Below are 14,867 nucleotides of genomic sequence, written 5' to 3' on the forward strand. Positions count from 1 at the left end.
TAGAATATTCTGTTCTGATCAGTGCACTTTTTTGTGCAGACTGGCCCTTATCTCTGCCAGTCGACCTCCTGAATTTCAATTTAAAAAAATGTTCAAATGGACCTGAAAATAATTATATAAATAAAAAAGTTATTTTCTTACCTGGCTGTGACTGAGAGGTATTACAACACATTTGCTGATTTGATTTTATTCCATTTTAATATCATTAACTGAAATAACATTTATAACAGGGGTCTTCAAAATGGTGCCCTCTAGGTCAGCTGAGGTCCCCCCCGACCTGCTCATAACCTAGCTCACTGGCGCTGGGTTAATATAATTTCCTAGTTAGACTATTTTTAGTGTTTGCCTGAGTCTATTTACCCCCACTTCTGACATAACCTGGTAATAACATGGTAACAACATAGTAATGAATTATAAGTTATTTTGGAAATGCCTATCAAACTGCCCTTTGCGCTCATTTCATTAAAAAAAGTAGCTCTCTGCTTAAACGGTTGGAGATCCCTGATCTATAGTGTTAGGGTTGCTTTTGGCAATGGCATTTAAACAAAAATATAAAATTAAAGGCACAACAAGTCCATCCATCCATCCATCCATCCATCCATTATCTGCACTGCTTATCCTCAGTAGGGTAGCGGGGGTGCTGGAGCTCATCCCAGCTATTTTCGGGCAACGGGCAGGGGACACTCTGAACTGGTTGCCAGCCAGTCTGAGGGCACACCGGGACAGACAACTCACCTGCTCATTCACACCTAGGGACAATTTGGACCGGCCAATACACCTAACATGCATGTTTTTGGAATGCGGGAGGAAACCGGAGTGCCCGGACGACACCCACACAAGCACGGGGAGAACATGCAAACTCCACACAGGAAGTTCGATCTCATGACCTCAGAACTGTGCTGCACACGCGCTAACCACTGCGCTGACGTGCTGCCTGCACAACAAGTCAAAACCCAAATTATTTATTTGCAAGACCAAAGAACAGGCAAGAAGGACTAAGATTGATTTCTCTTCCACCCTAAAATAACAAAATTGGAGTAAAAGTCTATAAGTGTGCAAGAAGTATGTGTTAAGATCCATGTGTGGCGAATGAGGGACACTTTTAGTATTATCAGAAATGTATTACTTGCTGTTTGTGCACAATATGTCTAGTCCACTTTCGATTTTGTCCATAGCTAGTGTTTGCCAATCATGTTTTCATAGCAGTGTCGAAACCCTAAAAATACAAATGCTACTATTTCAAGTAGAGCATTTTATATTCAGTGATTTTTTTTCTTGATTTTTAAAAAAATAGACATTCCTGGTAAATTCAAGAAGCCTTGATGCAATAAGCAAATATATGTGTTTTTTATTTATTTTTTTAATCCAAAAGGGGTCGTTGGAGGGGCAGCACGGCGGCGCAGTGGTGAGCGCGTTCTGAGGTCATGAGATTGAACCTCTTGTGTGGAGTTTGCATGTTCTCCCCGTTCTTGCGTGGGTTTCCTCTGGGCACTCCGGTTTCCTCCCACATTCCAAAAACATGCATGTCAGGTTAATTGGCCGGTTCAAATTGTCCCTAGGTGTAAATGAGGGAGTGAATTGTCTGTCCCTGTGTGCCCTGCGACTGGCTGGCAACCAGTTCAAGGTGTCCCCCTGCCCACTGCCTGAAGATAGCTGATATGGGCTCCAGCACCCCCGCGACCCTACTGAGGATAAGCGGTGCAGATAATGGATGGATGGATGGATGGATGGATGAATGGGTCAGTGGAGACCCTAACACAATGGGGAGGGTTAAAATCCGATTTATCCAATATTAAAAAAAAAAAATCGACTGATTCATCGATTATTAAAATAATCGTTAGTTGCAGCCCTACTCCTCTTGATCCGTCCTCTCTGATGTTTGGTTAATGCTGTAGGAGAGACCATGTTCGACATCGACAGCGGCAGGAACGCGCCTCTCCGAGCGCCGCCATCAGAGCACTACACAATCGTCTTTAACACATTTGTCCTCATGCAACTGTTCAACGAGATCAACGCCCGCAAGATCCACGGCGAGCGCAATGTCTTTGACGGCATCTTCAACAACCTCATCTTCTGCAGCATTGTCTTTGGTACCTTCATCATTCAGGTAGTGCCAGATTGTCCACTGCTATGTACGCAACAGAATAGAATTTCCAGATCTCATGGCGTCGGTCTCATATTTCTAGATCGTCATCGTGCAGTTTGGAGGGAAGCCCTTCAGCTGCGTGGCTCTAACCATCGACCAGTGGCTTTGGTGCACCTTCCTGGGCTTCGGCTCACTACTGTGGGGTCAGGTAAGACTGCCATTTGCAACTCAACACTGCCCCTCTGTGGTGGTATGTGCTTTATGCAGAAAGCAAAGCATTTCTTTGCAGACTTAATTTAGATAGATAGGTAGGTAGATACTTTATTCATCCCCGTAGGGAAATTCATACTTGCAGCAGTACCTTGTGTTAAAAATAAAAGAAAAAAATAAAAGAAAAACGATTCAATGTGTTGATAAAGGGCATTTAAATAGTGTTACGGAAGATAAACACTGCAATAAAAATGGGGTAATATGCAAATGTGGGGGAGGGGTTTAATGTGGGCTTTTACGTCCCTGGGTTGAGTTAAAGAGCCTCATGATATGAGGAAGGAATTATCCTCCTTCCACGATGACCAGGCTGCAATGGATGTTGCAATAACAAACAATACACAGATATTGTCAACATGAAATATAGGTCATTCATAATCTATAGAATAGACCTGTGTTGGATGTATTTAGTTAAGCATTTTCATATCTTTCTGTTCTCATTATATGGTTCTTCATTGTGTATTTTTAATTCTAAAATTCGTGTTTTTCACAAAACACATGTTGCATTCACCGGAACCCCCTGAAACTCCCAAAGAGCTATTTGGCGATCTGTAGGCTCTGCCCATATCTGGACATGCGCATCCTGTTAGCTGACTGTTGGCTCTCAGTGTGTGTGCTTGTCAAATGCAATTAAAAACTCTGTCAGTTCAATCAAACTAAGGAAAAGGTGATAATGATTTGGTGTTTTTGTTGACTTCATTGTTGTGGAGATGATGGAGTGTGAATAGTGTAATGCGTGCTTGCACTGTCTCAGCTTTATTAAAATCCTAAATTTAAAAAAAAAAAGGAGCACAATGCAGCCTAAATTAAAGAAAGCGAATGAAAGAATCGCAGATGGGCTCATAGTTTGTATACGATCACCATCTCGTTAATCGTTCGATCGATCTGTTTACCCCCCACAGGTTATCTCGACAATCCCCACCAGCCGCTTAAAGTTCTTAAAAACGGCTGGCCACGGAACCCAGAAGGAGGAGATCCCGGATGAGGAATTGGAAGAGCTGGACGACATGGATGAGATCGACCACGCCGAGCGAGAGCTCCGTCGCGGCCAGATCCTCTGGTTCCGCGGCCTCAACCGCATCCAGACTCAGGTAATGAACCCAAATCTGGCTAGGCCACAGGAAAGAAAGTCCACAAACCGTCAGTTCATTTAACCATGGCCAGAAAAGGATTTTCGAGCGATTTCCAAACCATGAATCGATGGATGTTGACTGTTCCACTTTTGTGACGAGGATGAAAAGGATATGATTGGTCAGCGCCTTTCAAAATCCAAACCCTTCCCCCGTTTTTCCTCTTTCCATTAACATATCAACTTCTCGAGTGATATCCCGCTCAGGTTTCTTCTGTGCTTATGACGATTGCTCTTATTTCACGTTTCTCTCTCTTTGTCCTGTGGGCTTTCCTCTGTCACGCTGTGTGGTTCTTTGCAGATGGATGTAGTGAGTGCGTTCCAGAGCGGAACTTCCTTTCAGGGAGCTCTGAGGCGGCAGGCCTCCAACTCCAGCCAGCAGCAGCAGCACGATGTAACCAATGTTTCTAGCCCTACACATGTAGCCTTTACTTCCGTCTCCTCCTCCACTACTACTACTACTACTTCTCCTACTACTACCACCATCAACAACAGCACCACGGCTGCCACCAACTCCGCTTCTGACGCTGTGGGGTGTGAGTGTGTGTTCTCCTCTCGTGCATGAGACGTGTCCTTTAACCTCTGCATCCCCTTTTGCAACTTTCTCCGCGTTCTCTCTCCTCGACTGTCTTCGTATTGACAATCAAAGCGAGGCACCCACATTTCTCATCAAGCTTGGATGCAACATGATGCTGTTCCTATCTATGTACCGTGTGACCAGGTGGCTTCTGGCGTGGAGATGTCTTTCTTTCTCTGTGCCATCACGTGGTGTTCTGTACGGCTTCTGCTTGGAATGCTGTTTTTGGACTGTGACAAATAACGAGGGGAATATGTCATTGTGTGCGTTTTATCAGCCACGTCTTCCCTTTCGAGCAGGTGTGCGTCTGCCTCAGTCAGTCCGTGTCGCAGCGCTTTAGTCCCTCGCTGGGTAAATGTTTTGAGTATATGCCCATGGTCATGCACTTAAAGAGCATGTTGAAAGCTAAAGGGCGGGCGGATGATCCGGATCAGCACTCTGGTGGCTCTCCTCTTCTGCAGATCTTCCTGATTGGTCAAAAGCATGATAGAAAAGCTGAAGGGATGTCAACCGTCAGCTTCTTTCCCCGCAGGTGGAAGAGCTCGGGGTCAATAACTTTTCATTCCAGGTCTCTCCGAAAGGTCCAAGGTGGTCCTCCATGTGTGTGTATGTCAGAATAAGTGTGTCAGTACACATCCTTTGTTTTTCTTTAGATTCTGTGAAATTTGTCATGGGCTATACTCAAAATGTTACTGCTGTTAGAACATAAGGTAGCACACGCTCTGCATGGGGTAGCTCTTGGCTCTCGTGTGCCATGTTTTTCTGTCTAACAAACTGCCCGGCCTCTTGTGGACGTGCTTGGCTGCAGCAGCTTTTTTTTTTTTTTTAACCTTTTTTTTTGTTTTTGTTTGGATCCGGCAAAAAAAAAACATTATTAACCATTTTTCCAAAGTCACCATGAAGTTGCGCTCCTGTCTTTCTGTCCTTCTTCCTGTCTTCTTTTTTTCTATTCCATCTTTCAAAACGCGCTCATTCTCCTCTTCCTCTCTTATTTTACTGTCCTCTCTCGTCCCTTTCCTGTTTTCTTTTTCCTTCTCGTCTTTTCTTCCTTTCCTGTCTCTCTTCTCTCTAAGCATGACCAACGCCTTCAAGGCCTTTGATCCGTCCTGTGTTTTTTTGCATTTTGACAAATAATCTGAAGTGGGCCTTTCCAGAGAGTTTAGTGACGTACTTGCACGCACTCAATACACTTGTTTGGAGTGTGCCGCTCGCTCACTTTGTGTATCGACTCACCGTCCAAAAGATCTCCGACACACGGTGGCCCGCACGCCTCAGCAAATTCAAAGTTCGCAGTTTTTTTAATTATTTTTTTTAGCCCAGGCCGAGGTAAAAGTGGCTTAAAGGTAATCCCAAATTATTAAACGTGCAAAACATGAGGAAATAGTACAGACGCTACCCTACTTACGACCATTCGACTTATGAAAAACGGTAGATATTTTTTCCGGGATGTTGGAAAATATCCGGACATTGCTGTAAGTTCGATTTTGTATTGTGTGCACCTTTTCCCGAGTAGAGGACAGTATTGTAATACTCCTTTCCGCCGCTACCGGTGTGTGGCGCTGTGAGAGCTCTTCCAGCATCCACCCTGAAGAAGAAATCCGACTTTCTCTTCCTAGTTTGTGTGTAAAAATTCTATACTGTATCTCCAGTGCGCTAAGAACTTTGACATTTTTATAGTTTATTATCTTGTGCATCCATTTGATATCGTTGGTGTAACGTATAAAGAAGAGGCAAGCAGTTTCTTTTGAAATGAAAGTGGAATAAGAAAGGTTGATGTGGTTGAGGAAATGGACCCCGAAAAAGAAATGCGACGTTCGTGTGTAAACAATTCTATACTGTATCTCGAGTCATTCCTAAGACTTAAAAAGTGGTCGGCGGCGCCCTCTGTTGGCTGCGGCTGCATCGGCTTGCTACAACGGGTCAGGTGTAATCGACATTTCGTTCTGTGTACATTGTTACACAGAATGACAATACAAGGAAATTATTATTATTATTATTATTATTTATTCAATATGGTTAATGTAAAGTGTAAAGAAGAGGCAAGCCGTTTTTTTCTTAACATGAAAGTGGAACGCTTTTTTTCAGCCACTTTTTTACCACAGAGGACCTCTTAAAGCGCATCTTCCAAAAGTAGGTTAAACTCAACTTTATTTTACTTTATAAAGCATATCATTTTATTTTTTAGTACAAAACAATACAGGTTACTTGTACAAGCCTTAAACATACTTATATAAACCTTAAACATACAATTTATACCATTAAGGTAACTTACAAACAAATTCAACTTACGAACGATCGTCCAGAACTCGTTCATAAGTAGGGCAGAGTCTGTAAATGGTTTTTGCATTTAATTTATGTATATTTCATCAGTATTTTCCAACCGTTTTTGTCACCCTGAGCTGTGACGTCATCGGAGGAACACCAGCACCCTAGATAGCCAGTTGCCACATTGTATTACATGATATTTAGTCAGAGGTTACAATTGTTTTAAGACAAGTTTTTGTTGAGAATTTCTAGGTATTGCGTTGTAGGTGAATGCTGTAATGGTACTACAACACGTGAGCAGCCAAAAAGGGGGCTAACCTACACAAAAAACAGAAAGAGCCGCCAACAGGGGAGGCAAACCGAGACCGAAAAACAAAGGGCGGTAGCAGCCTCGGTAGAAAAACGCGAGGGTGGCTGGGAATAAACTAAGGAACTTAGCAAAACCTGTGACAACACCTGGCCAGCCGGCCAAACAACGTCTGTCGGGATCCAACGAGCAGGAGCAAACTAAATTGGAAAGCCCTTTGTACCCCTGACTCTAAATGGGAGCTAGAAGGACAAAATTCTAGAAACCGCAACACAAAAAACAAAGGACAAGCCACAATCGCCTACCTAAAAGAAGGCAAAGGCAAACAAGGAACGCACACTCTAACTGTGCCAGGTAATCTTTCCCACTCGCAGTTTTTGGAGTTCAAAGCACGCATTTTGGACAAAACTCTAGGCCCCCCAGCATCAGGGTAAGCAAAGTTCCAAATTCTCCGTGCAGAAATGAGAGGTATACATTCACTGTTAACTACAATCGCTGTCTGTTTTGGAGTTGCCTTACATGCTGTGTTAATGGGATATGCTGTTTTGGCAGTGTTATGTTCCTTCAATGATGTCACAGCTCGAGAGGAAACAAGCCAGATGGGTTAACTTTAAGACTAAATTTATCAAGTACCCCCCAGCGGGTGGACAATTTTACAACATATTTTCATAATTGTGTGGAAAAAACACTACAAGTTCTGTATGATTTAAATGGCAATGTTGCTGGAGGCTCGTACACAGGGTGTCAGAACGTCTTGGACATGTCTCACAGACTGCTTTGAGTCTACTAAAGATTCGACTGGACCAACCTCCGACATCATCTGTCGGCGCCCGAGGTCTCATGTTGTTGTTTTTTGTTCCTCTGCCGCCCTGCAGATTCGGGTGGTGAATGCATTCCGCAGCTCCATCTCTCTCTATGAAGGACTGGAGAAGCCCGAGTCCCGCACCTCCATCCACAACTTTATGACCCACCCGGAGTTTCGGATAGAGGACTCCGAGCCGCACATCCCCCTCATAGACGACACGGACGCCGAGGACGAGGCGCCAACCAAGCGCAACTCCACCAGCCCCCGCAACACTTCGCCAGTGCCTCCTTCGCCGGATAGCGTGGCCCCGCTTTCCCTCGGCCCTTCTTCCCCCAATCAGAACAATAACGCCGTGGAAAGCGGCAACCACCTCCACCCGGAGGCCACCAAAGTAGGCGAGACCCCCATGCCCGGCAGTCCCCTCCATAGCCTGGAGACCTCCCTTTGATCACAAAGCATGCCCGGCTCCCTGAAAGGCACCTTACCACTTTTGTACACCAGGGGGCGGGGGAGCAAACCAGGGGGGCTGCACTGAGCGAGGCTGGACGAACATTGGAAGGAATGTCACAGCTGTTGTGTGGATGCTTTCAGTTTCTTCTTCCTAGACCACACCAGGACTCTGCTGCCCCCCACTTCCTTCGATTTCGGTTTGTTTGTCTGGACAAAGGCGTGATTATAAACTCTTGATTGAAAGTGACCTATTTTTCTTACTCTTATTAACAATATAACCGTGTTTTCCGCACTGTAGGGCGCACCCCCCAAAAATGGTCTTTTATCATACATTTTCCATGCATAAGGCGCATCTGACTACAAGGCGCATGGAATAAAGACTGCAAAGGTCCACTGACAAAAATCGCAAAACATTGAAAGCGATGGGAATCGAACCCAAGTAGTGGTGGTAAGATCACCAAAATATTACCTCTAGACCCCCCTGGTACTTATGGCATCGGTAATGTCATTAAACTTCATCCCATTATCACACTACTTTTACTTACTGTGCCATAACGGCGATTTTGCATAGTGTATTCTGGTTAAATCAGGGATGTCAAAATCAGTTAAGCTCTGGGGCCGGATCCAGACTTTCTGTGAGGAGACCCGATCAGTAAAAGAATGTCTATTCCAAAATTTTAGCTTTGTTTTTCAGTAGTTTTTATCATTCAGTCTAAATTGGTAACTTCTACATATTATAATCACGGACGACAAAGATTTTCATGTTTAGTATCGAATTTATTAACTGTTTTTTTCTTTAAAGTTCAGTGAATGCAGTTTTATACCTGAACCAGCACGCTATACAAACAAAACCCTGCTCTTTAGCAGTCCGAGAGAGCATTTGGTCTGCATTTATTAAAAAAAAAAAAAAAATCATAACTTTTGCTAGAAATGGCCTAGGGATTCACCTATTTTGACATACTCAGAAATATATGGCGTGTCGGATTAAAATAGCCAACGGGGGGGGCGGCAGTAGCTCAGGAGGTAGAGCGATCGTTTTAGGATTAAGGGATCCCAGTTCGAATCCCGGCTTGTCCGTGTTACATGTCGAAGTGTCCTTGGGTAAGACACTGAACCCCCTATACATCCCGCTTTGGGAAGTCATTGACTTGAAAAGCACTATATAAATGCAGATCATTTCAACGGGCTGATGGTTAGACATGCCCGGTGTAGAAGTTATGTCTACAATTGTGTAGCAGTACAACTGCTATGGATTTTCGATGGAACACTTAACGCCAGATTTAAATTCTTACGATTTCAGGGGAGTGCACATGTCGTCACTACAGGGTGCTAGAACACCTGCCCCTTCGCCTTTTCTCTCATTAAAGTACGCTATTACAAAGTTCCAATATTTTTTCCCGTATATTTGACATGAGTTAGATAGTTTTTCCACGTTTTCCCCTTATGCGTCAGTATCCTCTAAGTTTAATGTGTATGCGTACATCAAATTGCTTAAAAAGTAGTTTTCGGGAATTCTTAGTTTTCTCCATTCTCTAAAATTTGAAGAGACTTTTAAACCTATTAGAATGTACTATGCAAACCAGAGTTAGGGACTGTGAGTAAAAATATAGCGATACTGAGATGATCTATAATGCCTTGTGTTACTGTTTGTCGTTTTGTATCCTTGTGGTCCAGTTGCCGTGTGGACACGGTTACCGACACTTCTCGGATTTGACTCCCGTTGCGTACGTTTCGAAATTTAGGTCAGTGATGCCATTCCAAAATCTTTGGTCGAAAGAATCGGTTTTACCGTAAAATCTATTACTTCTGTACGCATTTCCAATCTTGTCCACCACATTATGCGGATGTAAGACGCAACAGGTGCAGTTTGAATTTCCGAAATCAAGTTTTTGAGGTGCGCTTTATAGTCCGGAAATTCCGGTCCAAGAAGCGCGAGGAAAAGTAGGCGATCCCCGCCGCTCGACGAAAAAGACAAAACCTTTTTTGCTTCTCTTTAATCTTAACGATGTTGTATATTTCGCTCTTCGGCCCCGGCTTACACGAAAAAAACTCATTTCCGCTCCGTTTGGCTGTTAATATTTTGACTTATTTATGTTTATGGAGAAAAAAAGCAGGTCTGTTTACAAAGTTTGTAGATACTTTTTTTTTCTGTTCGTAGGCAAAAAGAGCTTCCTGATGTATGATGCAGAAAAACTTGGGACAGGTTTAAAAAGGAGAAGAAAAAAAAATCAACGGAGATTATTTCAGATACTGCTGTATTTTCAGGAAAAAAAGGGTGTTTCTATCGAAACTTAAGTATTTTTGCCTGTAAGTTTTATTTGTTATATATTTGTAGATAAACATAGAAACTTCTAGCCAAACCAATAAACACTAAGTCTTGTATAGAGAGGAGGACCGCCTGGCTCGGCCCATGATGTTTTGGATTATCGCTATGAATACATATAGTTTCCACGTGCACAAATCCCGGGGGAACAAAAACCCTCGTTAGCATCTTGTGTTCGAAGATTCCCACATGTTAAAAGCTTCTCACCTCCCAAAATATTTAGCAAGCCTGGCCTTTTCCGAGCAAGGTGACACACTCTTCCCAGTTATTTGCACAAAGAAACAACATAACTCGGGTTCAATTGAGACTGAAGAAGCCAGTGAACGTGCCTTGGCTTGAGTCGGTGGTTCAAGCATCGACTAACCTAGCGGATGCTTGCTAAATATAGACCCCTCCCCCCCACTCCACTTTACATTTTTAGCGTTTCCCAGCCTGTTTCTTTTGGAAATGCGACATCCATCGTGTTCAGTTTTCTCCCACTCCTATAGTGTTTTGAAATAACGTCTGCATCTTTTACGTCGGGCGTACAACTTTTTTCAACATTTTCCAAAGTAGACGCACAGACAACACAAGAAAAATGATTCGGAATCGAGCTAAAACCTCAGCCCCAGAAGAAAGATTCAAAAGAAGCTAACAAAATTGATGACGCCACTAAACGTACATTTAATGCATCGTGGAAAGAGGAGTTCACGTGGTTTGTAGCAGACGACGCAACGCAAAAAATCGCATGAATGAAGATGAGTCAATACAAGGTACATACTGATGGCAGATGGAAAACAGCGATGTCGTATACATGCAATGAATGTTCTAATTAGATTTATAATAAACTTAATTTTAAAGTGTTGTTCTGCTATATATTCTGATTATCAATCCTTAACACTTTGCAACAATGGGTTTTTTGCGATGAGTCATCTTATTGTGTTTCAAGTTGTGAAAAACGGTGTCCGCTAACTTTTTGTCATGAGTTTCAGACACTGCACTCCTATACAAGGAGGAACCATTTTTGGACACCTGATGTACTGGAAACACTTAAAAAAAACGTGTTTTTCTTGGGGAAGGGATGAGACTAGGCATACACTGGTATCTATCTGCACAGGGTACTTTATTTCCTAGTTTTGATACGGAAAGGGCAAACGTACCTTTGTATTTTTATGACGATAAACCGATTTCGTGCGGAGAAACAAAGGGTTTTTGACACTCGAAATGTGTGTGATGTTCTGGAACATTCATCTCAGGGTGCAAATGGGTTTGAGGGAGATACAGAACCGGGTTTTTTTTTTGGGGGTGTATTATTTTTGCAACCCTCTTCCTGCAGAACCCTCGGATTGGTTTTTACATGGGACGAGTGCACTGCATTTAAGAGAGGATGACGTGGTTTTACAGATATAGAAACAAATATAGCAGCTAGGGAGACCTTGAAAATACCCCAAAAACCAGAATTCTTACCAGAAATCTGTTTGGTTTTGCTGTAAAACACGGGAATCAATGTTTTCTTCCCCTCCCTCTCCCCCTTCCATCTGTTTCACCTTTGGATTTATTTTTTTATCTTTTAACATTTGGAAATAAAAATACTTCATGTCTGTTATCTTGAGCATTTTAAATGGATATCGTGATTGGATTTATATTTGAAACTTGTCGAGTACTGTGTATGGTTTTTCAAATAAATCATGTATTTAGCCTACCTGCCGCGGCCCTGTTCATTCTACAGACGCTTTAAAGGGACGGTGTGTGTTATTTGGCGACTCCTAGTGGGGGAAAAAACTTAAGTTTGGATAATAAGCAGAAAAAGATTTTCATATTAAAATGGATTTTTAAAAGATACTTGTGGGTTGGAAAAAAATTCTATAAGATGAGGCTCGTTTAGAGGGAACTGACATGTCTATAGGCCATCTTGCTGCTATGGATTTTTTTCCTTTTTTTTCTTTCATCTCTTTTCTGTTTTTTTTTATTATTTTCTTATTCTGTCTTTAATTTTTTCATGTGCCCTCTTTTTAAAAAAAATATTTTTTTCTTTCATCTTTTTCTTTGCCTTTTACTTTTTGTCTTTTATTTTTTTTCTAGATTTTTATATTATTTTTTATTCTGTATTTCATTTTTTTCATTTCCCCTTTTTCTTTCTATTTTACTATGTTTTCTTTTATCCTTTTTTTACCTTTTTGACTTTTTTTTTATTTTATTTCTTTCTTGTTTTTTTATTATTTTTTATTCTGTCTTTCATTTTTTTTCCCTTTTACTTTATCTTTTTTACTTTGTTTTCTTTTATTTTTTTCTTTGCCTTTTTTACTTTTTGTATCATTTCTTACTCTTTTATATCTTTGTAAAAAGCTGGACAATTCTTTTTTGAATCGTGCTGTTTGGTCAAATTGACTCTCCATCATTTTCCTATTTGTTTTTGCTTGCAATACAGTGACATCTAGTGGTCAAATATTACACACTGTCACCTTAAATGTTGGATTTGTCGCCATTCATTACGTGTAACAACTAAAATGTCTTAATATATAATCATATTGCAGATGAGACTAGCAATTAAACTCTTAAGGTGACAATATAATGCGTTTTGGATCAATAAAATATCAACTTTTTGTTAGTTTAGTGACTCACAAATCGTCATTTTAACTCTTAAGACAAATATTGATTATATAAATAATTCTACAGAACAATCAGTAAAATAATTTCATTTGTTATCGATTTTTTTAAGTAAATGAAAATTACCTATCCTCTTCCTTATTAGACCCTGTGCTTATTTTAAGTATTATTTCTCCTTTTATCTGCTGAACAAACCAAAAGAATCTGATCAATATAATATTAGGCAAACATTTTTCATACAGCATATGGCATTTACAGTAAAGTATTTGAACACTGTGCCATTTTATTATTTCTCCCACTTAGAAATCATGGAGGGGTCTGGAATTTTTATCGTAGGTGCATGTCCACTGTGGTGGAGATAAACTAAAAAGAAAAATCCTGAAGTCATAATGCATGATTTTTAACGATTTATTTGTGTGATATAGCTGCAAATAAGTATTTGAACACCTGAAAAAATGAAAGTTCATATTTGGTAGAGTAGCCTTTGTTTGCTATTACAGAGGTCAAACGTTTCCTTTAGTATTTCACCAGTTTTACCCACAATGCAGGAGGGCTCTTGGACTACTCCTCCACATAGATCTTTTCTGGTTTCTGGTCTGTCGCTGAGAAACACGAAGTTTGATTCTCTGTTTCTGATTTTAAATGTGTTCCTAAAAAAAAAATAATGTTGGAAAAAGGAGGGGAAGAAAAAAATGGGAAATAGGGAAAGTGTGAAGCACATTGTAAAGCGCTTTGGGAGGTCTTCAGTGACTTGAAAAGCGCTATAGAAATGCAGGCCATTTACTATTTACCATTTAAGACAGGGGTGTCAAACAGGCCGCCCACGGGCCGGATCAGGTCCGCTAAGGGATTGAATCCGGCCCGCGAGACAATGCTGATAGAAAAATTAGCTGCAGGTCGAAATATGTCCAGCTGATGTTGCCAAAGCCAGGTGCCTGATACAAAGACACTGTATTTGTATTCTCTCTCTTTCTCTTCCTCCCTTTTTTCTCTCATACTCTATCTCTCTCTCTTTCACTCTCTCTATCTCTCTTTTTCTCTTTCTTTGTTCATCTTTGTCTTTCTCCCTGTGTGTCTTTTTATCTTTTTTTTTGCTCTCTCCTCTCTCTTTCTTGCTTTCCTCTTTTTCTCTCCTTCTCTTTTTCAATTTCTTTTTCGATTTCTTTATTTCTCTCTCTTTCTCTTCCCTCTCACTATTCCTCATTTTATCTCTTTTGTTTCTCATGTTCTCTCTCTCTCTTTCTCTCTTTCTCTCTCTCTCTTTTCTCTCTTTCTCTTTCTTTCTCTCTCTCTTTCTCTCTCTCTCTTTCTCTCTCTCTTTCTCTCTTTCTCTTCTCTCTCTCTTCTCTCTTCTCTTTCTCTCTCTCTTTCTCTCTCTCTTTCTCTCTCTCTTTCTCTCTCTCTTTCTCTCTCTCTTTCTCTCTCTCTTTCCTCTTTCTCTTTCTCTTTCTCTTTCTCTTTCTCTTTCTCTTATTTCTTTCCCTCTTTTTTTTCTTTCCCTCTTTATCGAAAAGTCCAGCCCCCGAGTTAAAATGAGTTTGACGCCCCTGATTTAAGAGAAGGGAAAAACAGAAAAAGAAGACAAAAGGAAAAAAGCAAGACAAAATAAGAAATAAAGAAATAAGGCAAGAAAATAAAAAAAAGCTGGAAAAAAATGAATGAAAAAAGGTGTACCCTTGGCAGCAAGATGGCGGACGATTATGCTAGATCCCACTTGGTGTAAAATAAATTAAATAATGTAAAATTAATACACATTTCTACACTTCCGGGACATTATTTAAAAGCTGATTCATACGATAGTTGGTGATTGAAATTAATATTGTTTAGAAATTGATTACGTTTTTTAACCACCAAGCGGCGCTAAATAATACACACTGTCTCTTTAAAATAACAAACAAAACGGGTGCCTGGAAATTATTTTTAAGTCTTTTTGCCGGAGGTTGTGATTTATAATGTTTAACTTTCGAATAAGTGCTCAAAATGGGTGAGATAAGTTATATTTGCGTGGGTTTTAACGTGTGAAAGAAACACCTACCATAATCGACCACTAGATGGCAGTAAACCGTTACTAG

The 14,867-nt window shown here is 41.0% G+C and overlaps 1 protein-coding gene across 3 annotated transcripts in view; it reads left to right on the forward strand.

Annotated features, from left to right (window-relative positions):
• The window catches only part of atp2b1a (ATPase plasma membrane Ca2+ transporting 1a), an 84,109-nt gene extending 72,219 nt beyond the window's left edge, over window positions 1-11,890 (forward strand). For 2 of the 3 annotated variants that reach the window (XM_088348538.1, XM_088348540.1), the window contains 4 exons: window positions 1,896-2,107; window positions 2,187-2,294; window positions 3,256-3,444; window positions 7,507-11,890. In XM_088348538.1, the coding sequence (XP_088204664.1) occupies window positions 1,896-2,107; window positions 2,187-2,294; window positions 3,256-3,444; window positions 7,507-7,884 (887 nt within the window). In that variant the 3' untranslated portion in view covers window positions 7,885-11,890. Of the gene's footprint in view, window positions 1-1,895; window positions 2,108-2,186; window positions 2,295-3,255; window positions 3,445-3,783; window positions 3,877-7,506 lie in introns of all 3 variants that reach the window. The other variant, XM_088348539.1, reaches the window with a different exon arrangement.
• The last annotated feature ends 2,977 nt before the right edge of the window (window positions 11,891-14,867 follow it).

Source organism: Urocampus carinirostris, chromosome 11 (genome assembly GCF_059441175.1).
Source record: "Urocampus carinirostris isolate Australia breed hairy pipefish chromosome 11, RoL_Ucar_1.0, whole genome shotgun sequence".
Taxonomy (NCBI): Eukaryota; Metazoa; Chordata; class Actinopteri; order Syngnathiformes; family Syngnathidae; genus Urocampus; species Urocampus carinirostris.